The sequence below is a fragment of the Dama dama genome, chromosome 1 (genome assembly GCF_033118175.1).
Source record: "Dama dama isolate Ldn47 chromosome 1, ASM3311817v1, whole genome shotgun sequence".
NCBI classification, from domain to species: Eukaryota; Metazoa; Chordata; class Mammalia; order Artiodactyla; family Cervidae; genus Dama; species Dama dama.
Window position 1 is genome coordinate 11,771,938 of NC_083681.1, and position 27,978 is coordinate 11,799,915.

General features: G+C 35.1%; 1 protein-coding gene across 1 annotated transcript in view; it reads right to left on the reverse strand.

Moving 5' to 3' along the window:
• CNTN5 (contactin 5) overlaps positions 1–27,978 on the reverse strand; it is a 1,550,500-nt gene that overhangs the window by 854,337 nt on the left and 668,185 nt on the right. The window contains exon 3 of the mRNA XM_061143613.1: positions 15,937–16,061. Coding sequence (XP_060999596.1) covers positions 15,937–16,061 — 125 coding nt within the window. The remainder of the gene's footprint in view (positions 1–15,936; positions 16,062–27,978) is intronic.

Consider the following 27,978-nt stretch of genomic DNA (forward strand, 5'->3'; position numbering starts at 1 on the left):
TAAATCTTGAGGGATGGAATCCAAAACAGATTAGGTTCTTGACAATTTATGCTCCATAATGAGATTCTAGTGCATTATTTCCTCCCAATTCATTTGCATTCATTTGCCAGTAACAACTGTTTGCTTCTTAAATACAATATTCCATCATAGTTTGCCATCTTCATACTAATCTATTTTTTGGTCTTTATTTCTACTGTTGGCTTTATTCTTCTCTTACATACTTCATTAACATAGCAGACAGAATGTTCTTTCATTTTATCCTCTTTTATCCCTCATGTCCAATAAGTGGAAAGTCTATTGGATGTATCCATATATTGTTTCTAACCTCCAACCTATTCTTTCCATTCTCAGTTCTACCTATAACTATTGATCAATTTCTCATTTGGTAAACCCTGTTATTAAACATCCTCTGTTATTATTAACAAAAACATGACAAAATTTAAAATTTGTAACTATTTCTTAAGTAAAAATTTCAGAATCATAGATTTAAGGATTAGACGAAAAATTGCTAGCATCTGATCTAGCAAGCCCTTTGATGCTAACATTATCTCTACATAATGATCATTTAGTTCACGCTTGGGAACTGACAGACTCTCCTGAGGTACAGTCAATTCTAAATATCACTGAGTAACACTGACTGCTTAGAATGATCTTTTCAGACAAATTAGTTTTACTTCTCACTTGACTATATTTTGATTGGTTTTCCTCACTGCATTTCTTTAGAATAAGGGTGAGCTAGTTATATATAACAAACTTTTAGCTATTTTAATATAGCAGTTGTTAGTATTAACCTTTAAAAAAATCTATATTTTGAGCTGAGATTCTGGCCTATTTGCCATGTGACAATTCTTTCTTGCTATGGGAAATAATAAGCTGATACATCTTACCAAGATATTAGCATCCTGAAAATGATACTTACGTATGATACAAAAAAGGGGGAAATAGTTTTTTTTTTTTTTTTTCCAAAGTCTTCGCATCTCATTTTATTCCATGAACAATTATACTTACTTGTTAGGCAATATACAAAGACAAGCTCTCAATATGCCAAATACAGAAGATAATCCACAATTGAAAGTCATTACTGTTAATCTGGATATAGTAGGTGCAGATCAAATCAGTCTATAAATTATGACCAGAATCTAGACTCAAAGTTCAATTACCAAACAACAAACAAACAAGCAAAAACATTTTGCCTGCCCATCCTAAGACATTTGAATACTGGAGTTCTGAATATTTTACTCATTGGTTTACAAAAATTATTCAGTAATTAATTCAGGGAAGATATTGCAAGAGGGAAGTCTTCCCTGAATCTAGTCAAAAATTACCTTAAATATTAGCTGAATCTTTTTAATTTAGTTCTCACTTCTTTAATCCCTTTTATCTTTTCTCTTATATTATGGTTTCAATTTTTTTCCTCATCACTTTGCTTCCCTCCACTGAACTTATTGTTTATCTAGTTTCCATGATACAATCTAGCCTAGAATTGAACATTATACTACAGCCATTATTATTAACAAGTAGATCCAAAAGAGATCTAACCTCTCTCTTATTTTATTTTATTTTATTTCTCTCTCTTATTTTAAACACTGTCAATACAGCTGAAGATCACATTAGCTTCTTTTTGGTAAGCATATACCACTGTTGACTTACAATGAAATCCATAAATAAACACTGAATACTTGTAGATCTAAATCCTTGTTGCTGTCTTCTTTCTTCCAGACTATTGCAATAGTAACCTACTTATTCACCCTGGTTACATTATTTCCCAAGCTCTAAAATCTATTTTCCATAGGGAACCAAGCACGATCTTTCATGCTTGTAACATGTTATCAAGTTACATCTCTCCTCTGCTTAAAATGTGATCAGATCGTTGCCTATCTATTCTACCCTTTATTATTCTTTTTGTTATATACTCTCTTCATTTATTTGGGTTTTCTCTCTTCTTCCATACTTCTTGTTCTTCAAACATAGTAAGTCTATTTCATCTTGATGGACCAACACTGCTGCTGAAACACTTTTGCTCAGATATTCACCTGGTTTCCTTTCACATTTATTATTTTCAAGTGATATGACAAATAAGGGGTTAATATAAAATAATATTTTATATTATTCGTGACAAGCCTGGCTAAACATTTATCAATTATGTTCATCCTTTCAAAACACTAGTACTTGGTTTCATTGATCTTTTCATTGTTTTTCAGTTCTATTTTATTTATTCTTTGATCTTTATTATTTCCTTCTTTCTGCTGACTTTGGGTTTTGTGCTTCTTCTTCTAATTCCTTTAGATGATATGTCAGGCTGTTTATTTGAGACTTTTCTTGTTTCTTGATTTAGGCCTGTACTTCTATAAACTTCTCTATTAGAATTGTTTTTGCTGCATCCTGAAGATTCTAGGAGGCTTCCCACACGGTACAGTGGTAAAGAATCCACCTGCCAATGCACGGGATGCAAGAGATGGTGGTTGGATTGGGAAGATCCTCTGGAGGAGGAAATGGTAACCCACTCCAACATTTTAGCCTGGGAAATTCCATGGACCCTGGGGGGCTACAGTCCATGGCGCTGCAACAAGTTGGATATGACTGAACATACAACACAATACAAAGATTTTAGAAAGTTGTATCTCCATTTCCATCATCTCCGTGTATTTTCTTATTTCTTCTTTGATTTCTTCATTGACCCATTTTTTTTTAATAACATGTTGCTTAGTCTCCACATATACTACAAAGCTAAAATAATCAAAGCAATGCTACTAGCTCAATAATAGACACATAGATCAATGGAATGATATATAGCCCCTGAAATAAATCCACACATTATGGTTAATTAATTGATGACAAGGGAGGGAAGAAGATGCAATGGAGAAAAGACAGAATCTTAAATAAGTGATACTGGGAAAACTGGACAGCTACATGTTAAAAAAAATGAGATTAAAATATTTCTGCACATTATATATAAACATAGACTCAAAATGGATTAAAGACATAATTGTAATACCTGAAACCACAGAACTCCTAGAAAAGAAAATAGGCAGAAAATTCTCTGACATAAATTATAGCAATATACTTTGGATCTGTCTCCTAAGGAAAATTAATAAAAACAAAAATAAAGAAATGGGACCTAATTAAACTGAAAAGATTTTGCACAGCAAAGGAAACCACCAACAAAACAAAAGGACAAACGTCTGCTGCTGTCGCTGCTGCTAAGTCGCTTCAGTTGTGTCCGACTCTGTGCGACCCCATAGACGGCAGCCCACCAGGCTCCGCCGTCCCCGGGATTCTCCAGCCAAGAGGACTGGAGTGGGCTGCCATTGCCTTCTCCAAAGGACAGACTACTGAATGAGAGGAAGCATTTTCAAGGGATACAACACATGCGGGGTTAATATCCAAAATATATAAACAGCTCTTACAACTCAATATTGAAAAAAAATGAAAAAACTTGATTAAAAATGGGCAGAGGATTTGAAATAATGTTTACCAAAGAATATATAGAGGTGGCTAACAGGCATTTGAAAAGATACTCAATGGTGCTAATCATCAGGGAGATGCATTTCAAAACTAAGATGAGAAATCACCTCATACTTATCAAAATAACAAATGGAAATGGAAATGGCGAAGATATGGAAAAAAGGACACTGCAGGTGGGGATATAAATTGTTACAGTTATTGTGGGAGATAGTCTGGGAAATTACTCAAAATACTAAAAGCAGAACTACCATATGATCCAGCAATTCCACTCCTGCGTATATATCTGAAGAAACAAAAACACTAAGTTAAAAATATGTATGCACCTCAGTGTTCATAGAAACATCATTTACAATAGTAAAGACATGGAAACAATGTGTCCATCAAAGAAGATGTGGTATGTGTATATATACATATATATACACACACAATGGAATATTTTTCAGCTATAAAAAATTACATTCTGCCACTTGCAGTAACTTGGATGGATCTAGAGAGAATTATGGGCTTCCCTTGTGGCTCAGCTGTTAACAATTCACCTGCAATGTGGGAGACCTGGGTTCAATCCCTAGGTTGTGAAGATCCCCTGGAGAAGGGAAAGACTAGCAACTCCAACATTCTGGCCTGGAGAATTCCAAGGACTGTAGAGTCCATGGGGTCACAAAGAGTTGGACACAACTGAGCAACTTTCAGAGAGAATTATGCCAGTGGAATAAGTCAGACAGAGAAAGTCAAATACTGTATATTATTACTTATTTGTGGAATCAAAACAAATTTTAAATGAATATATATAGCAAATCAGAAATAGATTCACAGATATAAGAGAACAAACTAACAGTTACCAGAGGGTAGAGGGAAGGAAGGGCGGGCAAGATTGGGGCATGGAATTAAGAGACACAAACTATGATGTATAAAATAGATAAGCAACAAGGATATATTGTACCACACATGGAAACATGGTCATTACTTTGTAATAACTTTAAATGGAATATACTATATAAAATATGCATTCACTACATTATAAACCTAAACTTTGGCCACCTGATGTGAAGAATTGATTCATTGGAAAAGATCCTGATGCTGGGGAAGATTGAAGGCAGGAGTAGAAGGGGACAACAGAGGATGAGATGGCTAGATGAGATGGCATCACTGACTCAATGGACATGAGTTTGGGTGAACTCCGGGAGTTGGCGATGGACAGGGAGGCCTGGCGAGCTGTGGACCATGGGGTCGCAAAGAGTCAGCTATAACTGAGCAACTGAACTGAACTGAACTGAAACTGCTATAATACTGTAAATCAATGATACCTCAATAAAAACATATATCCACACATCAAATGATCAGGTTAGAATCCAAACTGATTCATACCTGTTGGATGTTTTCTAACCAGAAATTAACCAAAAGCATAGCTTATGCCTCTCTTAACAGAAGAAACAAATCAAAATATTAATTTTTTCCTTTAACTAATTAAAAAATAGGTACCCTTACTTATAGAAAGTATTATGCTAGATCTTGTGTATGGAACATCAAATAAAATATATTGCCTCTGTTTTATAGAGAAGATGACCTTATAATTTTTATTTAAACATGTAAAATCACAATCACAAAATATGCAAGTACAAAAAGGAAAAGACCATCAGTTCAGTTCAACTCAGTCACTCAGTTCTAACGCTCTTTGCGACCCCAGGAACCACAGTACGCCAGGCCTCCCTGTCCATCACCAACTGCTGCAGTCCACCCAAACTCATGTCCATCGAGTCGATGATGCCATCCAACCATCTCATCCTCTGTCGTCCACTTCTCCTCCTGCTCTCAATCTTTCCCAGCATCAGGGTCTTTTCCAACGAGTCAGCTCTTCGCATCAGTGGCCAAAGAATTGGAGTTTCATCTTCAACATCAGTCCTTCCAATGAATACCCAGGACTGATCTCCTTTAGGATGGACTGGTTGGATCTCCTTGCAGTCTAAGGGACTCTCAAGAGTCTTCCCCAACACCACAGTTGAAAAGCATCGATTCTTCAGTGCTCAGCTTTCTTTATAGTTCAACTCTCACATCCATACATGACCACTGGAAAAACCATAGTCTTGACTGGATGGACCTTTGTTGTCAAAGTAATGTCCCTGCTTTTTAATATGTTGTCTAGGTTGGTCATAACTTTCCTTCCAAGGAGTAAGCATCTTTTAATTTCATTGCTGCAGCCACCATCTGCAGTGACTTTGAAGCCCAGAAAAATAAAGTCAGCCTCTGTTTCCACTCTTTCCCCATCTATCTGCCATGAAGTGATGGGACCAGATGCCATGATCTTAGTTTTTTGAATGTTGAGCTTTAAGCCAACTTTTTCACTCTCTTCCTTCACTTTCATCAAGAGGCTCTTTAGTTCTTCTTTACTTTCTGCCATAAGGGTGGTGTCATCTATGTATCTTAGGTTATTGATATTTCTCCCAGCCATCTTGATTCTAGCTTGTGCTTCCTCCAGCCAAGCATTTCTCATGATGTACTCTGCATATAAGTTAAATAAGCAGGGTGACAATATACAGCCTTGACCTACCCCTTTTCCTATTTGGAACCAGTCTGTTGTTTCATGTCCAGTTCTAACTGTTGCTTCCTGACCTGCATACAGATTTCTCAAGAGGCTGGTCTGGTGGTCTGGTATTGCAGTCTCTTTCAGAATTTTCCACACTTTATTGTGATCCACACTGTCAAACACCTTGGCATAGTGAATAAAACAGAAATAGATTTTTTTTTTTGGAACTCTCTCGCTTTTTCGATGATCCAGCAGATGTTGGCAATTTGATCTCTGGTTCCTCTACCTTTTCTAAAACCAGCTTGAACATCTGGAAGTTCACTGTTCACGTATTGCTGAAGCCTGGCTTGGAGAATTTTGAGCATTACTTTACTAGCGTGTGAGATGAGTGCAATTGTGTGGTAGTTTGAGCATTCTTTACCATTGCCTTTCTTTGGGATTGGAATGAAAACTGACCTTTTCCAGTCCTGTGGCCACTTACAACCAAATTTGTCCCATATCATCACCATCTGGATGGTTCCACCATACTCTAAACCCACAGTCAGTTACGGTCATGCCACAGCCTAGACACCATCATAAACAGATCATTAGGAATAGTTAAGTTCTCTGAAAATTTTCAGTGTTAAAACAACACTGAAAATTAAAATGGAAAGCATTTGTTTTCAAATGCTGGATAGGAAAAATTATTGTATTTGACACTTCTATCAAATAAATATTTCCAAATGTAGAAGCTGACTGAATTTCAAGAAATCTGCAGTGAATTTGATTAGCTGTTAAAAATAAGATATTCCCAAGAGCCAAAATAAACATAAGACTATATAGCACTTAACCCTTTTTTATTCTCAACAAATAGTCATGCATGTTATATTTTCAGAATTTGTATCTTGATAAACCTAAACAATTTATTTTAAATTAAGGAGAACAGAAGTTTTTCCTTGCATTTCTTCTGTATCTCAAGTGTGTCCATCTTGCCTTGGTACTCAGTGAGTTTAGCTCTCTCTCCATTTTACAGATAGAACTGATTTGTATGTGAAACAAAGAGATACAAACAAGTAGCTGCTTTCTTGTTAACAAAATTACTCAAATTACTGCACAGGTGTAGATCCCCTGAATATCATGCTAAGAGGAAGACAATCTCCACCAAAAATAAACATATTTCAGTGTTATATTACCATGGTAGAAATTTATCTCTGTATAAAAAATGATATTGTGAACAACTGTATACATGTTCCTGTGGGTACTTGATACAATACACATTTTTGATCATTATTTAAAATAACAAAGAGAACCAATGTACATGATTAATTTTCTATTAACAAATATTTATCATTGTTGAAATAATAATGCCAGTCCAGTTTAAGAAGCATTAGGTAACTTTTATGGTACTTTCTAGATTAAAACATACTTTGATGTACATTGCTTTCTCCTTAACCAAAATCAAGTGGAAAATATTTTTAACATAATTTATGTAAGATGAATAACATTTACATGACCTCATAAAACAGTTAATTCTCTGCTTAATCTCAAAAATACTGAGAACGTTTATTAATATTTATTCTCATTTCTCGAGGATGCTTAATCTGGCTTTCTTTCCTTGATGGTTTAATTTTATATCGCCCCTGGAATTACTGACAATTTTAGATAACTTTTAACATTTTCTTTGTCTTTAAGATAAAAATAACAAATAAAATTCTCTAAATGAAGAGACAGTTACCCCTCACCTGCCGCCTACCACCTTGCTCACAAGGAGAAATTAAATTGTATTCTGATTAATTACATATCTAATACCACCACTGCACAGCTGATAAGAGTCAGCTTGGTTTCCTGCACTGAGGTAGGCTCTGTTATCATCCTGACTTCCTGGGGGACCAATTCAATGTGCACATGCATAATTTCAAAATGATCATAGAGGAGCTATAATCCATTTCTCTTTCTCAACTGCCGTAGGCCAGTCAGAGTTAATATTATCAGGCACCTGTTTTCGGTAACACTTTTGTTTTCCTATTTCTTTTAAAGTTCTTAGGCAGTACTCACTGACAGTGACAAAGTTCTGTGCTATTTACCACACTGCCAGTAAGAAAATAAGAGTATTTGTATAACCTTATCAATGACAGACATTCTCTGTTCAATGGTGTATCATCCCTGTGGCAGAAAGAACAGACTGTCACCTTTCCAATAAAATGGATTTAACCCAATGGAGGAGAATGGGGTCAAAGTAGAGAAAAAAAAATGTTTTATTTGAGAGTTTTTTTTTTAAATTAATTCATTTTTTATTGAAGGATAATTGCTTTACAGAATTTTGCTGTTTCCTGTAGAGAGGTCATTTTTTAAAGCAATACAGCTTATATCAAAAGCATCTGAAAGTAATCCAGGGAAAGTAACTAGATGTACTTATGTAGAAGGAGGTCAGTGCAGCTTTGAGCAACTGGATTTCCCCTTTTGCCTCACCTTCATATTACCTATCATGTTGAAAGCATTGCTATAGGAGGCAGCTTTCTCATTATTCTCCCGCTGGTCATCATATATGTGATGTTGGGCATGTGACAGAACCTCCCTGAGCATCATCCCTATTGAGAGTGAACAATACTTTACTTGCCCAAGAACAAGGAATTGGACCTCACGATCTCCGAGTTCTTTTTAATTTAAAGATTTGTAAATGAAGTAAGATGAATACAATTTTAAATTTAGAAGAGATATAGATATATTTAGCTTTGATAAATAAAATTATATATTAAGTCTATAACTGACAGAAATATATAGACTTTTGATGTTAATGAATATATGCTAGTATTGGGGAGTACAAAAACATTTTTCAAAAATCTTCAAACAAAAGAGTGTGTGTTAATGAGTCTGAGAATAGCTGCTTTCAATTAGAATTATTCTAATAATACATATTAAAAAATAAATATTTGTATATGACATGTTTTATGTGTACAATCTCCCCTAATCTCAGGGCTCTATCAGACCATTCCATTACATTTCACAGAAAGAAATCTATTTGCAATAAATATCATTGTAATAGATTTCCCCAACTGTTAAACATTTAAAAAGAAATTAAAATAATTGCTAGTCACATTTAAAAAGGAATGTAGAGATTATAAAATCCATTGAATAGACTATTCCACATAATAGAGCAGAAAAATTAGCCCTTTAGCTTTTGTTGCTATTGTTTATTTCTTTCAACATGGAGATTTGAATGAAAAGCAATTTACAAGGAACTCTGGAATGTCAGTCAAGTTGCTTGTAAATCTGAAACCTTACCGTCTCCTCCAATCACTATCTCTACACATATTTGGAAGATGGTATATCTTTGAAGAAGCACTTTTAGAGAATACAACAACATAGATTTTGGCACAGTGAGGTTGAAATGTTGATGTTTCTTGTCACATGTATATTCATAGCTAGGATTTAGTAATTAGGATTCTTCCCTCAAATGATTTCACACATTCTATGCTGAAAAGCTTAAATTTTACTGTACTTAATTAATTTCATATTGATAAAAATAGTTTGACTGATCTTTGAAGCTTTTTTAAGCTCAGCTAATGAGGTTATTAGATCACAGTGCTTGCACTGTGACTGTTTCAGAAATAAAGATACAAAGAAATTCCTTTTTATTTACTGTTGACTAGTACAAGATTATTATTATTTGTATGTTAAAACATTCACAGATATCAATAAATATGAGGTAGAACTGAAGACTAGGCATGGCTATTTTTACTGTCTTATGCACTCTTAAAACGATTTTATTGAGGTATGACTGATATAAAATAAGCTGTAAATATTTAGTGCATACAAATTGATGAGTATGCAATAAGTATGTACCCATGAAATCACCACCATCTATGCTATAAACATGTCCATCACCTCCAAAAGTTTTCTCCTGACTTCTTTATATTGTATTATTATTGTTCTTAATGTTGGTGTAACTGTTAGTTATTTTGTGGTAAGAGTACTTAAGATCTATCCTCTTAGCAAATTTTTAAAGCATACCACTTATGTGAGTAATCTAAAATCGTGAAAGTTATAGAATCAGAGTAGAATGGTAGTAACCAAGAGCTGGAGAGGGTGGGGGAAACAAGAAGTGTTGGGCAAAGGGTACAAAGTTTCAACTACACAACATGCATGCTTCTTAGAGATCTACTCTACAGCACAGTGCCTATAGTTAGTGAGACGGTATTGAGTATTCTTCACAGGATGCTTTGACAGCTACTCTCTTCAAGAGATCAAATCTACTTTTCTACCCCATGAATCTGGTCTTGGCCCATGTGATTTGATTCGGTCAATGAGACATTAGTAAACACAGTGGTTTGAGATATGCTTGCAAATTATACAGTGTCATATAGTCTAGACTACTGAGCGATCAGATGCGTGAGCAGGTCAACCACACTGCCTTTGCTAGGAGCCAGTCATCTGCAGCATGGCTGAGACCACAAATGACATCATTCAATCCTACTCTTTAGACCGTCTTGGAGACTACAGAAATCAGTTGAACCTGCCCAAACCAGAAGAAACATCAAGCTGACTTTCAGAATTGTGAAAAAGAAATTTCTGAAGTTTTTGTGTTGTTATCATTAAGTTAATAAATTTAAGGGTGGTTTGTTATGGAGTTAAACCTGGAGAAGGGCATGACAACCCACTCCAGTATTCTTTTTTTTTTTTTTTGCGGTGGAACCTAAGCAGTGAACTTTTATTTTTATTTATTTATTTATTTTTTAATTTTTATTATTATTATTATTTTTTTTTGTCTGGAGAATTCCATGGACAGAGGAGCGTGGCAGGCTGCAGTCCATAGGGTTGGAAAGAGTCGGACATGCTGAGTGACTAACATTTCCATTTTCAAAGCTAATTAGGGCACTATACAATAAATGCATATTTTATATACTATGTGAATTGAATTTCTGTAACCAGCATTTCTCTAGTCTTAAAACACACACACACAAATGTACAGATGTAATTCACTCCTTCCTGAACTTCTCTTTTCCAAGTTATCTGTCATTTATTCCCTCTTTTTCTTCCTCAGTTCAGCCTCTCAGAAAACAAAAATAATAGTAATTATCTAATTTTCCTCCTGTACAAATAATTTCACATCTTGTTATAAGACAGATTATCCCACTACTTTGTTAAAGATAACTTTCATTAGCATTAAAAGAAAACTCACCCTCCATCCATTTCAACCTACACCTTCTCTTGCCTCTTTAGTGCATGCTTCTCAGAATTTTTTCCTTGCCTTAGGACTCATCATTATCTACATAACCCTTGGGTGATTACTTTCCTTCCCAGAGCTTCAGTTTCATCCACACTTAACTTTTAGCTCAGTCATCTTTCTTAAACATCTCCATCTGAGTGTGACACAGATACTTGAAGCTCAACACATGCATTACTTAGTTCAGTATTTCCTCACTCCAAACTGCACTCCCTTTTTAATTAGTACCCAAGCAAATGTCAGTATCATCTACTCCATAAGCAAACAGAAAAGCTTAACTATTTCTTCCAATACAAAAGATTTAATCATTTACCAATTTCTATATATTTTATTGCCAAAAAATTTTGAATCTCTCATCTCCTGTTGATGCACTTCATGCTGTCTTATTTTGGGTTCTAGTTATATCAATATTTTGTCTAGATGAAACATTTAGAATGCTATTCATAGTCCATTTTTTCCATAAACTCATAACCAGTTCTGTTTATTAATATCTTATATCAATATTGTACATTTGTTACAAATAATAGACAGGTATTGATATTTTATTTTTAACTGAAGTACGTACTTTATTCAGATTTCCTTGATTTTTATATACATATTTTTTCTTTTGCAGAATCCTATCCAGGCTCACTTATTTATTATGCCTCCTTAGCATTCCTTTCTGTGACAGTTTCTCCAATATTCCTAGTTTTTATGACCTTGAAAATATTGAAGAGCATGGTCCAAGTGTTCCATAGAATGAAAAAATGGGATTTTTATGACATTTTTCTCCTAATCAGACTAGAGTCACATGCTTAAAACCACAGAAAGGAGGTGCCATTCTCATTACATTATATCCAGGGTAAATGCTATTTCTTCTGATACTGGCCTTATTCATTACTGGGTTGATGTAGACCTTATCAGTTTCCTCCACTGTAAAGCTACTTTTTTAATCCCCCTTTTCCATCCTGTACATTTTGGAAACAACTCACTATGTGCAGTCCACAGTTAAAGAAGGGCGAGTTACATTCCAGCTCCTTGAGAACATAGCATCTACAAAAATTATTTGAAATTTACCTACATAGGAATCTTGTCTATTCTTTTAATTATTCAATCACTTATTTATATCAGTATGACAGTTATTGGATATATATATATATATATGGCTATAAATACATAGCTATATATATACATGGCTATAAATACTTGTGATATGTAACCATTTGTATCTACATTAAGCTAAGCATGAGTTCATACTGAAGTCTCCCAACTCTAAACCATTATCACTTGGATCATTCTAGCCTTCTGCTCTTGCTCATCGGTGACCTCTCACTTCAACAATGAGACAATTGTCTCCCACCATCCACCATCCATTGACTTAATTGTTCAACTCCATGTATGAGCTTTTAGAGTTGCTAATACAGAGAAATAACATTCTTAACTAGAGAACAGTCTCAAAAACAGTTTGTTTGAAAGTTATGTGGATCAGTCTCTTTTTTACCCCCTACTCCCCTAAGTAGAGGTTGCTTCATACATTTGGAATGCATTTGCAATAGAATCTTTGTTATATTCTGCATTTCATCCTGAGATCCTCTAACCTCCTAAATTATTATTACTTTTAATTAACTTTTTATTGAAGGATAATTGATTTATAGAATTTTACTGTTTTTTGTCAAACTTCAACGTGAATCATCCATAGGTATACATATATCCCTTCCCTTTTGAAACTCTGTCCCATCTCCCTCCCCATCCCACCCCTCTAGGTTGATACAGAGCCCCTGATTGAGTTTCCTGAGCCAGACAGCAAATTCCCATTGGCTATCTATTTTACATGTGGCAATGTAAGTTTCCATGTTACTCTCTCCATACATCTCACCCTCTCCTCCCTTCTCCCCATGTCCATAAGTCTGTTCTCTATGTCTGCTTCTCCACTGCTGCCCTGTAAATAAATTCTGCAGTACCGTTTTTCTAGATTCCGTATATATGTATTAGAATATGGTATTTCTCTTTCTCTTTCTGACTCACTTCACTCTGTATAATAGGTTCTATGTTCATCCACCTCATTAGAACTGACTCAAACGCATTCCACTTTATGGCTGAGTAATATTCCATTGTGTATAACATAAATCAAAGCAAGATCCTCTATGACCCACCTCCTAGAGTAATGGCAATAAAAACAAAAGTAAAGAAGTGGGGCCTGATTAAACTTAAAAGCTTTTGCACAGCAAAGGAAACTATAAATAAGGTGAAAAGACAACCCTTAGAATGGGAGAAAATAATAGCAAATTAAACAACTAACAAAGGATTAATTTCCAAAGTATAACAAGCAGCTCACACAAGTCAATACCAGAAAAACAAGCAACCCAATCAAAAAGTGGGAAAAAGACCTAAACAGACATTTCTCCAAAGAAGACATACGGATGGCTAACAAACACATGAAAAGATGCTCAACATTGCTCATTATTAGAAAAATGAAAATCAAAACCAAAATGAGATATTTTTAAAATTATGTACATTAAGGTTTCCTTTGTGTTATAAGTACTATTGGTTTTGATAAATGTGTGTTATTTTCCCACCATTACAGATTCACGCAGAATAGTTTTCCCAAACTGAAAATGCCTGTGCTTCCTTATTTAGTGATCCCCTGATCCCAAGCCCTGGAAATCACTGATCTGTGCACTCTCTATAGTCTTTCAAAAGATCATATATAGAAAAGAAACACACAGTGTTTAACCTATTCAGACTGGTTTCTTTCACTTAGCAATATGCATATAGTATTCATTCATGTGTTTGCATGCATTGACAGTTCATTTATTTTTATTACTGAGTAATATAGCATTATATAAAATTTCTACACTTTATTAACTTATTGAAGAGCAGCTTGGTTATTTCCAGTTTTTGATGATGATTATTAAAGTTTCTGTAAACTTTTTGTGTGTGGGTATTTTTTGTGCCATCAATTTTGAAATCAGTCAGGTAAATCCCTGTAGTTCAATTGCTTCATTAGAGGTAAAACTATTTAGGTTTGTAAACGCTGCGATCCTGTCTCCCAAGGTGGCGGTACCATTTTGCCTCCCTACCAGCAATTAACAAAGTTCATGTTTTCTGCATCCTCAAGAGCAACTGGCATTGGTTTTTTCTGGATCTTAGCCATTCTGATATGTATAATGGTATCTTATTATTGTTTCAATTATGGGTGTATTTTTAATATAAAGTTGTATATCCCTATGAAAGCTGTCAAATTTTCATTGCTCCAATAGCCAGTTTTTAAACCTAACGTTGTGTAAGAGTTCTATACTTCTCACTTAAACACAGAAAAACTACACTCCATGCATTAAAAAATGAATAAATAGAACAAAGAGCAAACACAATCTGGGTCTTATTTTTTAAATCAGTTTTGCTGGTTCAAATAACACCATCAACATAAAATATGCTTATGACCTTGATAACCTACATTATCTGTAATAACAATCAAGTTACCATGTATAATCGGTCCTGTAATATGATACTCAAACAGATAACCAGGAAAAAAAAAGTGAACAATAATAAAAGAATAATATATACTGAATGTAAACATTGCCAAGTACAAGGGCATTAATAAGGGCTGTACTTCTAGAATAATTTGTTTAAATAAGAAGGTGAAGGTGAAAGAAAAGTTTTGAAAATAATTATCTTTGATAAGGTATCCTTTCAAGTATATAATCAGTTTTATTTAAACAGCAGATTAATTCATGTTTTAAAAGTAACTAATATATATATGCTTCATATTAAATGCAGATGATTAAAGAGCAAATCTTATGTAAAAATTAGAAATGGACTTTGTTTTTAACATTTTTGTCTTCATCTATAGTATTTGAATAGCAACTTACCTCCAAGCTCAGGCTCATTTCACTGGAAAGAACAGCACCTAGATTCCCTTATGAGCTGCAAATCTAGCCATCAGGCCATCAAGGACACCACCTCAGGCTGACAAATTTTGGCTTTCCATGACTAAGATAAAATACCTCCTTTGAAGTGACAGTTTATTGTGGGGGGGATAAGTTGGGTCAGTACATGAAAATAAAACTTTGGAGTTATATTACAATCTATCACTCTTCCTCCATCTAGCATCATCATTTTATTATTTATTAATAAAAACATTGGATACCAGTTAGAATTACAATTTTGACAAAATAACATATTGCATGGAACATACTAGAACTAAAGTAATTATGTGCTGTTTATTTGAAATTCAATCTTTAGCTGAATATGTTTTATTTCATCTTGTAAATCCACCCCCATTCCTCCCAGTTACTTTATCAGTTCAAGAGGAGAATGGTATTGACAAGAGGAAAGGGAGACCAGCTCATCAGAAAAGATGATAATACCGCATAGAAAGCACCTGATAGGATATAGTATTTAAAGAGTCCATATCTTTTGTAAGCAACTATAATCATGATGGACCAGGGTGTTCATTTAAACTTTGAATGTCTGAAACCATTCACTTATTTCTCATGTTCTCACAATTGTCTCTACCCATATTTTATAATGATGGTTTAGATTGTAAGTTAAAGTCAATAAGATGGGATGGATACTCATTTTACTAACATTTATATGACATTTTTCTACATACCTTATTATATGTGCAGTGCTAACAGAAGTTTAAGGGTTGTTCTATCTTCTTCTGTTGTATAGGGTGAATCATGATATAAGTTTAAATGAACACCCGAGGCTGTATTTAATGAAAACCTTTATATTTTTATTTGATACATAAGGCAGGCTTTCTTACCTGAAAGACACCCAGTGATTGACAGAAACAGAATAAGTTTCCAAGAGAAAGCCATCCTTGGTGACGAGGATTGCCTGTGTCCCAGTGTATTTAGCGGCTCTGATGTTTCTTCATTAAAAAATGCCCTGTTGAGACAGATGGTACGTTTCAAAAATTGAGAAAAGAAAATAAATGAACAAAAGGACGAACAAACAGAAACCAAAAAACTCATAATAAAGAAATAACTTTCAGTGCCAAGGTCAGATTAATACATACTTGTATATTGACAATAATAATAAAATTTCCATTAAAATGAATGCACAACACAAAAACTTTGGAAAACTGATAAACCTTCCCTATCACATTTATTTATATTGAATACTCCCTCACAGATAATAAAAACATCAGGTTCTAATGGGGATGATTTTTTTCTCACAGGGAATGTATAATAGCTATATTTATTATGTTAGACAAATTACCGGAGTAGAAAAATAGGGTAGAAGAACCAGTTACATTAATATATACTCCTCTAATCTAGAACATAACTAATGATCAGTTAAGCAAGTGATTTTACATATTGTGTCTGTAGCTCATCTAAACCTCCATAGGGATTTTTTTTCATTTAATTATTAATGTCAACTGCCTTTGTTTATAACTACTGTGATTATCTGTACTGTATTATAGTTCCCTCTTTTTGTGAGTTATTTTCTCAGCATCCTTTGCTAGCCAGAACCTAAGGGAAATAAGAATTTTCATGAATATTTAACACTTTTTGTCTAATGCCATTTTTATAACAATAACTAGTATAGCACATTAATATCCCTTGATTCCTTTATCTGTCCTGAAACACACAATAAACATGAAAATACAAAGTTCCAGCATAAAACTTAATCCTCAAAAACTTGAAAATGTGCGCTAGAAACTCTTACAACAGACAAGCAATGTCTGAGTTTTCAGGCGTCAGTCATCGGTGTCCTTGGCCAAAAGCAACTAAATTGAGAAATAACTGTACAGTGTGTTGATTTTAAATAACAACTGCTTCTTTGCAACTGGTTCTTCCCAGTAGAATTAGAATTTCAGGTCATCTCTTTCATTCAGGAAACATCTTAAAAATATAGAAAAGCATTTTTACCCTAGTTAGGTCAATTCAATATAGACAGACCCAAAGAGGGAAATCTCATTAGTGAGTCTTCCACTCAAATGTTAGTTTCATTTCATTTATATTTTAAAATCTAAGCCTTCAAGATCTACTTTAACAACAAGGTGAGGGATCACTAATGGAGAAAAAAGCTAATGAGTTATAAGACTTGCTTCATAGACACCCTCTTCAGAAAGATACTTTTCATCATTTTTTTTTCCAAGTAAATATCAGAAATAAATACAGTTTGAAGCACAAAATGACCTTATCAATAATTTTTATAGTTTAAAATATTTTCATTATTTATACACTGCTTTTTACCAGAAAGGAAAGAAGAAAGTCAGCACTTCACACATAATAGAGACTTAAAGTTGTTAGAATAACAATTATGATTTATGAAAACTGCATATTTAAATTAGTGAATTATCGATCCATGACAAAATAGGTCTTTATCAAACTGTGTGAGTTCTGAGATATTAATACAGTTTTGCTTAACCTATTTTGATGAGCTCAGTCCACATCTTGAAAACTGGTACTTTCCTTCTCTATTTACAATGTCTTCTGATGTCTCAGGGCTTCCCTTGTGACTCAGCTGGTAAAGAATCTGCCTGCAATGCACAAGACCTGGGTTTGATCTCTGGGTTGGGAAGATCCTCTGGAGAAGGAAAAGGCTACCCACTCCTGTATTCTGGCCTGGAGAATTCCCTGGACTGTATAGTCCATGGGGTTGCAAAGAGTCAGACACAACTGAGCAACTTTCACTCTGACGTCTTATTCCTCATCAAAATGCAAATATTTTCAGAGCATTTATATGCTGTACACTGCAAATGTCAAAGAGAAAACACACATGCATGCATACATGGTCACACACCACCCACACACATACACAAAAGTTAACCACGGGCTATGAGGCAAGTAAGGGCTTCCCTGGTGTCTCAGTGGTAAAGACTCTACCGGCTAATGCAGGGGATGCAGGTTTGATCCCTGGGTCAGGAAGATTCCCTGGAGAAGGAAATCACAGCCCACTCCAGTATTCTTGCCTGGAGAATCTCATGGACAGAAAAGCCCGGTGGCTACAGTCAGTGGAGTTGCAAAGAACTGAACATGACTTAGCAACTGAACAACAAGATGGGGCAAATGAGCAGGGTGATGCAAGTGTAGTGTAGGCGCAGAGCTATCAGGAGAAGCACATTGGTAAGGATGCAGGGTCTGGGCATAGGGCAGAAGTGTCCAGCAAAAATTCAAGGAGATATTGAGCTTAGGCAAATGTCTTACTTTTGCACAGGACAGAAATAGGCACATGGATGAATAAATCCGTATCAGACAGTGACTCACACTGTCAGAAAACCAACCCAGAGTGAAGGGACAGTAAGAGGACAGAGGACAGAGGTTACCGCTGTGAGGGTTCATGGAAGGCGCTGCCGATAGATGGCATTCAGGTTCAGTTTTCGTTTTCAACATGGCATTATAGAAAAATCCTTATATTCCAGGCACATTTTTAAGTTCTCAAATAAGAATAGTGAAGTTTATAACCAAAAGAATACATTTTATGTTAAAATTTCTTCAAAGAGAAAAATATCCTGTGTTTGTGTGTGTGGTTGTGTGAGTGTACTCATTTTCAAACATCATTGCTTGGTCTTAGGGGCTTAAATGCAAAAAATGATAGTCCTTCAAAAGCTTTTCTTTTTTAAGATGCCTAACTAACAGTCTCTTTTTTGCTCACTTGCTTTCTTCTCACTCTGTCTCTCAAGTAAAATAAAAAGTAAATGAAATAATCTGAAATAAGTTTGTATGTGCGTCTCTGGAAAACACATTTATTCCATGTCTTTAATAAAATACTTGTATCAAGGTAATAAAATAATGTAAATAATCAGACATACATTAATGTCCTACTACATGACAAGTTAAACTATAATCAGTTAATAAATATTACTAAAGCATATTAGGATATATATTTTAGAAATACCTTAATGGAAACTGACAGTTGCACCTTAAATTGTTATTTGTCGAGATTGAAAAGTCATAAATAATAAACTACATATGACTATTTGGATATATTCTTTTAAACAAACTTTTTAAAATAGGTTATTTCAATTTTATTATACATACCTATTTTAACTTGTGATATTCAAATAAAATGTATGAAATGACTTGTTCCTTTGCATTTTTTCCTAATTTAATGCAAATATTTGCAGGTGAAGTAAAAATAAGTAGATCATTGTATTTGTATTAGGTCATAAATTATAAATAATACATGCATTGTGCAGTTGAATGCATAGGCAAGTATTTAAAAACATCACACTTTCATTGGAGTCTGAAATAGGATTGCTAAACATATGTTATATAAAAATAAATCAAGTGACAGTATGCTGCCATGTGAATGCAAGCTAGCTTTTCTTCTTACAGACACATATAGGAAATTACCTAGTTAGCGGCCTGTGTATGTGAGTGTGCATAAAGAGAGGAAGGTATTGAGAAAGAGATTTCTATCAACGTCTACCAATCTCTCTCTCTTTTACATCAAAGGTTTCCTTCAGTTTGACCTCTGACTGGTTATTCACACAGCAGTCAGAATTATGTTTTCAAACATAAATCAGGCTACATATTTTCCCTGTTTCAGTGGTTTATTCTTAAAACAAAATCCAACTTCCTCATATAGCATTCAAGGTCAAATCCAACTTGGCCCCTGCCTAACTTTCTGATTTCACCTTTGGGCATCCTAGATTCCTACCAAGCTGACTTTCTTGCTGCTCCTCATTTAGCCTTGTCCCCATAGTTTCCTTTGCCTGGACCCCTCCACTATCAGTTCTTTCCAGACTATAGAGCTTTAAGTCAGTGAAGACTCTTTATCAGGTCTTTCTCAATCCCCTTAAAATAGCCACCCCTTGCTTTCTGTCAGCCCTGTCACTGGCTTTCTTTACACTGCCCCTACTTTCTTCTTACCAATCATTAATGCTTAAAGTTGTTATATTTATTTATTTACTTTTAAATTAGCTTTTTATCCTACTGGAATGTGATATCAGTGAAAGCAAGATTTTTTTTTCTCATTCATCTTTGTAAACCCAGCATCTAGAAGAGAATCCGGTTGGTTTTAGTAGATACTCAGTTACTGTTTTGAATAATAATTATTGAATAAACTGGAACCTCTATTGAGTAAATAATTTGGCACAAACTTATACAAGTAGAAAAATTATTATCCCCTAAATTTCCATAATACTGACAATAGCTGCCATGTATGAAACCCTATGTATGAGGCATTATATCATCGGCTTTACTTACACAACCTCTATTAACTTGACATTACTTATTGATCAAGATAACTTTCCCAAGATCATACAACTAGTAAAAGTCAGAGTTGGGGTTGACTTACAAGCTACATCATCTCTTACAGAATTCCCCAGCTATTTCTACAAAAGTCTCAAGAAACCCCTCTTATTTGATACAATTTGGCTGGTATTAAATCAGTAAAAATATCGTTTAAAATTTTACACGCACACATTAAATGTTGTCATTTAACTAATACTATTTAGCCTTATATCCTTTGACCTATCTTATTACACAGGAATGAGATTTTTTTCTGTTTTTCAATATTCTGGTGAAAAATTTTTTATTTTATATGAACATTATATAAGTCCTTTTAAATAGAAGTCTTCTCTGTAATATGTCATATATAATTTTTTAATTTCTTTAGAGTAGTATAGGATATGTGAAGTTGTCTAATGACAGCATCCTTGAGGTTTCATTTTATACAGTTATCTCACACACACCTATTTTATAGTATGTCCTAGGTCACTGTTTTTATTGTTTGTCCAAGACTATCAGCTTTTAGTTTGTTTTGTGCTTTATCATTTTTTTTAATGCTCTCATTCTTGGTACACTCATATGTCATTGATTTGCATAATGTTTCTTTGAATTATCTGATCAGATCAACATCTACAACGTCTACAAACAGATAAGACAAAATGAACCTTTGTAAGTATACAACTTACACAGTGGCAGTGAGTAGAGGTGTTTACTTAACCATCAGCTTCTAAATAGCTACAAATTATTTTCATTTAAAGGGGCAATAAAGGCTTTTATTTACTTAGCAAGTTAGAACAACAGAAATTGAGTAAGGTTCTGTTCCAATTAGCATTTGACAGGCTGGGTGTAAATTTTAGTGAAAACAGTAAGTTGATCAACTTTTTTTTTTTTTTTCTGTGTAACTTATTCTCCACCTCAACAATGATTCTTGCTAAGGTTGAAGCTAGTGGCACTTTTGCTGGAAGATAACCTTTAACAGTTAGGTAAGGCCAGGGACTTGTAGAAAAGAACCATTTAAAAAAAAAAAAAAAACTTAATGGGAAGTTGTATTCTAGATGTCCTTGAAATTTTCTAGCCCAAAGCATCTGTACGAAACAATAGAAAATAAAATGCAGAAGACCTAGCAAGAAAAAATAAAACGAATGTGTGTTGGCCTTGTTATGTTTGCTATCATATATCTCTTGAGGACCAAGCAACAAAGTCAGGAGATGGATACACAGAATTCACATTTCGAAAATAATCAGCGTGAATTATGACACTGTGAATCACAAGGATTATAAATTATATTTTGTATCCTGGACAAGGTGGTGGGGGTTGTAGGTGGAAGACTGAGCTCATAGTGTTTACATATATTGATGGTATTATATTTTAATGGTTTTCTGTCAGTTCAGTCAGTCAGTTCAATTCAGTCGCTCAGTTGTGTCCGACTCTTTGCAACCCCATGAATCGCAGCACACCAGGCCTCCCTGTCCATCACCAACTCTGACAGTTTACCTAAACCCATGTCCAACGAGTCAGTGATGCCAACCAGCCATCTCATCCTCTGTCGTCCCGTCTCCTCCTGCCCCCAATCCCTCCCAGCATCAGGGTCTTCTCCAAGGAGTCAGCTCTTCGCATGACGTGGCCAATGTATTGGAGTTTCAGCTTCAACATCTGTCCTTCCAATGAACACCCAGGACTGATCTCCTTCAGGATGGACTGGTTGGATCTCCTTGCAGTCCAAGGGACTCTCAAGAGTCTTCTCCAACACCACAGTTCAAAAGCATCAATTCTTCAGCACTCAGCTTTCTTTATAGTTCAACTCTCACATCCATACCTGACCACTGGAAAAACCATAGCCTTGATTAGATGGACCTTTGTTGGCAAAGTAATGCCTCTGCTTTTTAATATGTTGTCTAGGTTGGTCATAACTTTCCTTTCAAGGAGTAAGCGTCTTTTAATTTCATGGCTGAAATCACCATCTGCAGTGATTTTTGGAGCCCTCCAAAATAAAGTCAGCCAATGTTTCCACTGTTTTCCCATCTATTTGCCTTGAAGTGATGGGACAAGATGCCATGATCTTAGTTTTCTGAATGTTGAGCTTTAAGCCAACTTTTTCACGCTCCTCCTTTTCTTTCATCAAGAGGTTTTTTAGCTCCTCTTCACTTTGTGCCATAAGGGTGGTGTCATCTGCATATCTGAGGTTATTGATATTTCTTCTGGAAATCTTGATTGCAGCTTGTGCTTCTTCCAGCCCAGCATTTCTCATGATGTACTCTGCATATAAGTTAAATAAGCAGGGTGACAATATACAGCCTTGACGTACTCCTTTTCCTATTAGGAGCCAGTCGGTTGTTCCATATCCAGTTCTAACTGTTACTTCCTGACCTGCATACAGATTTCTCAAGAGACAGGTCTGATGGTCTGGTATTCCCAACCCTTGAAAAATTTTCCACAATTTATTGTGATCCACACAGTCAAAGGCTTTGTCATAGTCAATAAAGCAGAAATAGATGTTTTTCTGGAACTCTCTTGCTTTTTTGATGATCCAGCAGATGTTGGCAATTTGATCTCTGGTTCCTCTGCCTTTTCTAAAACCAACTTGAACATCTGGAAGTTCACGGTTCACGTATTGCTGAAGCCTGGCTTGGAGAATTTTGAGCATTACTTTAGTAGCATGTGAGAGGAATGCACTTGTGCGGTAGTTTGAGCATTCTTTACCATTGCCTTTCTTTGGGATTGGAATGAAAACTGACCTTTTCCAGTCCTATGGCCACTGCTGAATTTTCCAAATTTGCTGGCATATTGAGTGCAACAGTTTCACAGCAAAATCTTTCAGGATTCGAAATAGCTCAACTGGAATTCCATCACCTCCACTAGGTTTGTTTCATAGAAATGGTTTTCTGTAGTATGTAGCTAATCACAATTCAGGTCTATTTTTCTCATCTAAGAATTTCTTTTGATCCCAACAGATTTTAGAGATCTGTTGATCTGTCTGTGGCAAAACGTACAGCAAAGTTTTAATAAGGGTCAGCACTAGTCTTCTGAGACTTCAAGCCAACTTTTAATTTTATTTAAAACACAAAGGTAGAGAAAGATATGACTCAACAGTAATTAATACTACATAGTATACTTAATGGAGACAGGGACCAGGAAAAAATAAATGACAATCACACTAGGAATTTGGTGTCAGAAATATTTTGTAATCTCTGTTGCCTGGTGATTGGTATAAGGAAAGGATGGAGGTGGAACTGTGGCTAATTGAGTCTGACACCAGCTTCCATGAAAATTCTGACAAGACTTAAGTTAGGATCAAAACAGATTTCCCTTCAGTAATTTTGGAAGTAGAGAGGTGTTAGTTGCTCAGTTGTGTCCAACTCTGCAACCCCATGGACTGCAACCAGCCAGGCTCCTCTGTCCATGGAGTTCTCCAGGCAAGAATTCTGGAGTGGGTAGTCTTTCCCTTCTCCAGGGGATCTTACAAACCCAGGGATCAAATACACATCTCCCACATTGCAGGCAAATTCTTTACCATCTGAGCCATAACCTTGTACAAATAATATAAAATATATTATAAAATATTTTAAATGCTTCAATGAACTAGTTTAAAAGGAATAACTTATTAAAGATCAAAACTAACTACAAATAGCAAGTTGAAAAATGAAGGTAACTTTCACTGTGAGACTATTCTTCAAATTTCACTGAACATTAGGCTGATGTTCACAACTTCTCTGGGAGAATGGGACCAAACTCAAAGCCTAGGGCCCACATAAAATGGGTCTTCAAATAGGAAACTGCTTGTATCTGGAATTTTGTCCATGGAATTCTCTAGGCAAAGAATACTGGAGTGCGTGGGTAGTCATTCCCTTCTCCAGGGGATCCTCCCAACCCAGCCATCAAACCCAGGTCTTCTGCATTGCAGATTCTTTTCTGTCTGAGCCACCAAGGAAGTCCTCAAGATTATAGTGAAGGTGAATGAGAAATATCTCTCCAGAGGGATACTCTACCTAGAGAATAGTAAAGGAAAAAAATTCAGTCTTAAACCATGAGACTGAATGGAAAGGAAAACAAAGAATTCTTGGTGAAAAGTTAATAATCAATATTCACAACATATACAGGCAAACAAAACACAATAAATGAGAATCAAATGAAGCAATAAAGGTCAGAATCTGACCTGCAAAGAAATGACATTTTACTTTTCTGACACAACTCATCAATTAAATGTATTTGATCTGTTTTTAAATATAAAGACATTGGCATTATGAAAAAAAAAAGAAATAAATAGAGATGAAGAAATTATCTAGAAAGTAGCCAGGAAATCAATGGAAAATAAGACAAGAAGATCAAGAGAATGAAGCATATTGTAAGACTATTTTATATATCCAAATAAATTTCCAGAAAGAGAAAAACTAATAGGATGAAGCAATATGGGAAGAAAGAGACACTTGCTAAAATTTTCCAGAACTGATGAAATTTATCAATTTTAAAATTTATAAGAGCAGGGAAAAAAAGCAAGAAGAATTAAGACCTAGACAAATCGTAGTCAAAATGCTGAACACTCAGGACAAAAAAGAGCCAGAGGTTAAAAGAATCCTTCATAATAAAATTAGGAAAATCAGACTCACATTTGAGTCAATGAAAGTAGCAATGGAATCCAAAAAGCATTAGAATAATGTGTCAGTAAGAAGGAGCTGTCAATCTGAATGTCTTCATTGGAAAAATGTATACTTGGGTCATCTACCCATTTTTAAAAATTGAGTTGTTTTGCTTGTTTGTTTGTATGGTATTGAGTTGAATGAGTTATTTATATATTTTGGATGGTGGTGGTACTTTATTGTTCAGTCGTGTCTGACTCTTTGTGACCCCAGGACCTGTAACCTGTCAGGCTGCTCTGATCATAAGATTCCCCAGGCACCAATACTGGAGTGCGTTGTCATTTCCTTCTCCAGGGGATCTTCCCAGACCAGGTGTGGAACCTGTGTCTCCCGAACTGCAGGCAGATTCTTTACTGCTGAGCAACCAGGGAAGACCAATACATTTTGGATATTAACACTTTTATAGATATGTTGTTTGCAAATATCTTATATCATTCAGTAGGTAATTTTTTTTCATTTTGTTGAGTTTCCTTCACTGTGAAAAAGCTTTTTAGTTTGATGCAGTGCCATTTGTTTATTTTTGCATTGTTGTCCTTGCTTTAGAAGACAGATCAAAAACTATTGCTAAAATCAATGTTAAAGATCATATTGCTTATGTTTTCTTCTAGGAGTTTTACAATGTCAGGTTGTACATTTAAGTCTTTAATTCATTTTGAGTTAGACATTTTTCCAAAGAACATACACAGGTGACCAACAGGCATGTGAAAATATATCCAAAATTGCTAATCATCAGGAAAATTTAAATAAAAACTACTTCACATCTGTCAGAGAGGTTACTAATTAAAAAGATGACAAATAGCAAGCAATGATAAGGAAAAAAATGAAATGCTTGTGCCCTGTTGGTGGGATTGCAAGTTGATATAATCCCTGTGGTATAATCACATTATAGCAATTTCACAAAAAATTAAAAAGAGAACTACTATAATAGCCAGAAATTCCACTTCTGGATGTTTATCTGAAGAAAACAAAAACACTAATTTGAAGAGACATATGTGCCCCCAATGATTATTGAAGCATTGTTAATAACAGTAAAGATATGAAAACAATCTAAGTGCATATAAATAGATGAATAGATAAACAAGATGTGATATATATGTATGTGTGTGTGTATGTGCAGGGCTTCCCAGGTGGCACTTGTGGTAAAGAACCCGCCTGCAGATGCAGGAACATAAGAGACATGAGTTCCATCCCTGGGTTGGGAAGATACCCTGGAGGAGGAAATGGTAACCCACCCCAGTATTCTTACCTGGAGAATCTCGTGAACAGAGGAGCCTGGTGGGCTACAGTCCATAGGGCTTGCAAAGAATTGGATGTGACTGAAGCAACTTGGCATCATACATACATGTACATGTGTTTATACATATATGTGTGCATGTGTGTGTGTGTGTGCGTGCATATACAAATATATACAAAGTTTCCCAGGTGGCACTAGTGGTAAAAACCTGCCTGCCAATGCAGGAGATGTAAGAGACACAGGTTCAATCCCTGGGTTGGGAAGATCCCCTGGAGGCATGGCAATCCACTCTAGTCTTTTTGCCTGGAGAATCCCACTGAGATAGGAGTCTGGCAAGGCTACAGTCCACAGGGTCTCAAAGAGTCAGACATGACTGAAGCAACTTAAGACAATCACACACACACACACACACACACACACACACACACACATATTGGGAAATCTAGACAGTGTGACTGAGAAGCTATGTGTGGTCCGAGAAGGTCTTTCTGAGGAGGTGACACCCAGGATGTGAACTGAATGGCATATGGTTTGGTTAAGAATGTTCTCCAAAAAAAAAAAAAAATCCAAAAACAAAACTAATTATATATATATATAAAACTCTGATGTATATGTATCATATATATATATATATATATATATATATATATATATAAAACTCTGGCTAAAAATGAAATCTTGTAATTTGCAGCAACGCAGATGGATTTAGAGGGTATCATGCTAAGTGAAAGAAGTCAGAGAAAAAAATGCCATATATAACCCCATTTAAATATGGAATCTAAACAAGCACAACAAACAAAAAAAATGATACCAACTCATAGATACAGAAAACAGTTGTCAGAGGTGGGGTAGGTGAGTGACATAGGTAAAGGGGATCGAGAGGTACAAACTTCCAGTTGTACAATAAATAAACGATTGAGACATACAGCACAAGCAATACTCTTGATAATACTACTAACTTTGTATGGGGACAGATTGTTGAAAGACACTGAAGTATTCATTTTGTGATGCATGCAAATGTTAAATCACTATGTAGTTCACCTGAAACTAACATAAAATTTTATGTTGAAATATTTCAATAAAAAAGAAGTAATGGTCAATTTGTAACTCAAAACAGTGAGACTATCTTGAAGGACATGAATTAAATAAAGTTCTTTCTACTCAACCAAAATCTAAGAGGTCAATTATATCTTAGTAAAACTGAGGGAGAAACTGAATTTTTCAAAATAAATCTTTACTGAGAAAAATAAAAAGTGATATTCATCAGATAGGGGGAAAATAATTGCAGAGGGAAGCTCCAAAATATATAAAAGGAACATAACAGAAGCTAACTCATATAATATTTACTGTATGTCAGGGACTATTCTAAGTGCTTTACCTTGGGAATTTATTCAATACATAGAGCTCTATGAGATAAATCTAATATTCTCATTTTAAGGGCAATATATGTGAGGTATAAAAAAGTTAAGTAAATTTTCTAATATTACACAGCCTTGGACTGCAAGGAGATCCAACCAGTCCATCCTAAAGGAGATCAGTCCTGGGTATTCATTGGAAGGACTGATGCTGAAGCTGAAACTCCAGTACTTTGGCCACCTCATGCGAAGAGTTGGAAAAGGCCCTGATGCTGGGAGGGATTGGGGACAGGAGGAGAAGGGGACGACAGAGGATGAGATGGCTGTATGGCGTCATCGACTCGATGGGCATGAGTCTGAGTAAACTCCGGGAGTTGGTGATGGATAGGGAGGCCTGGC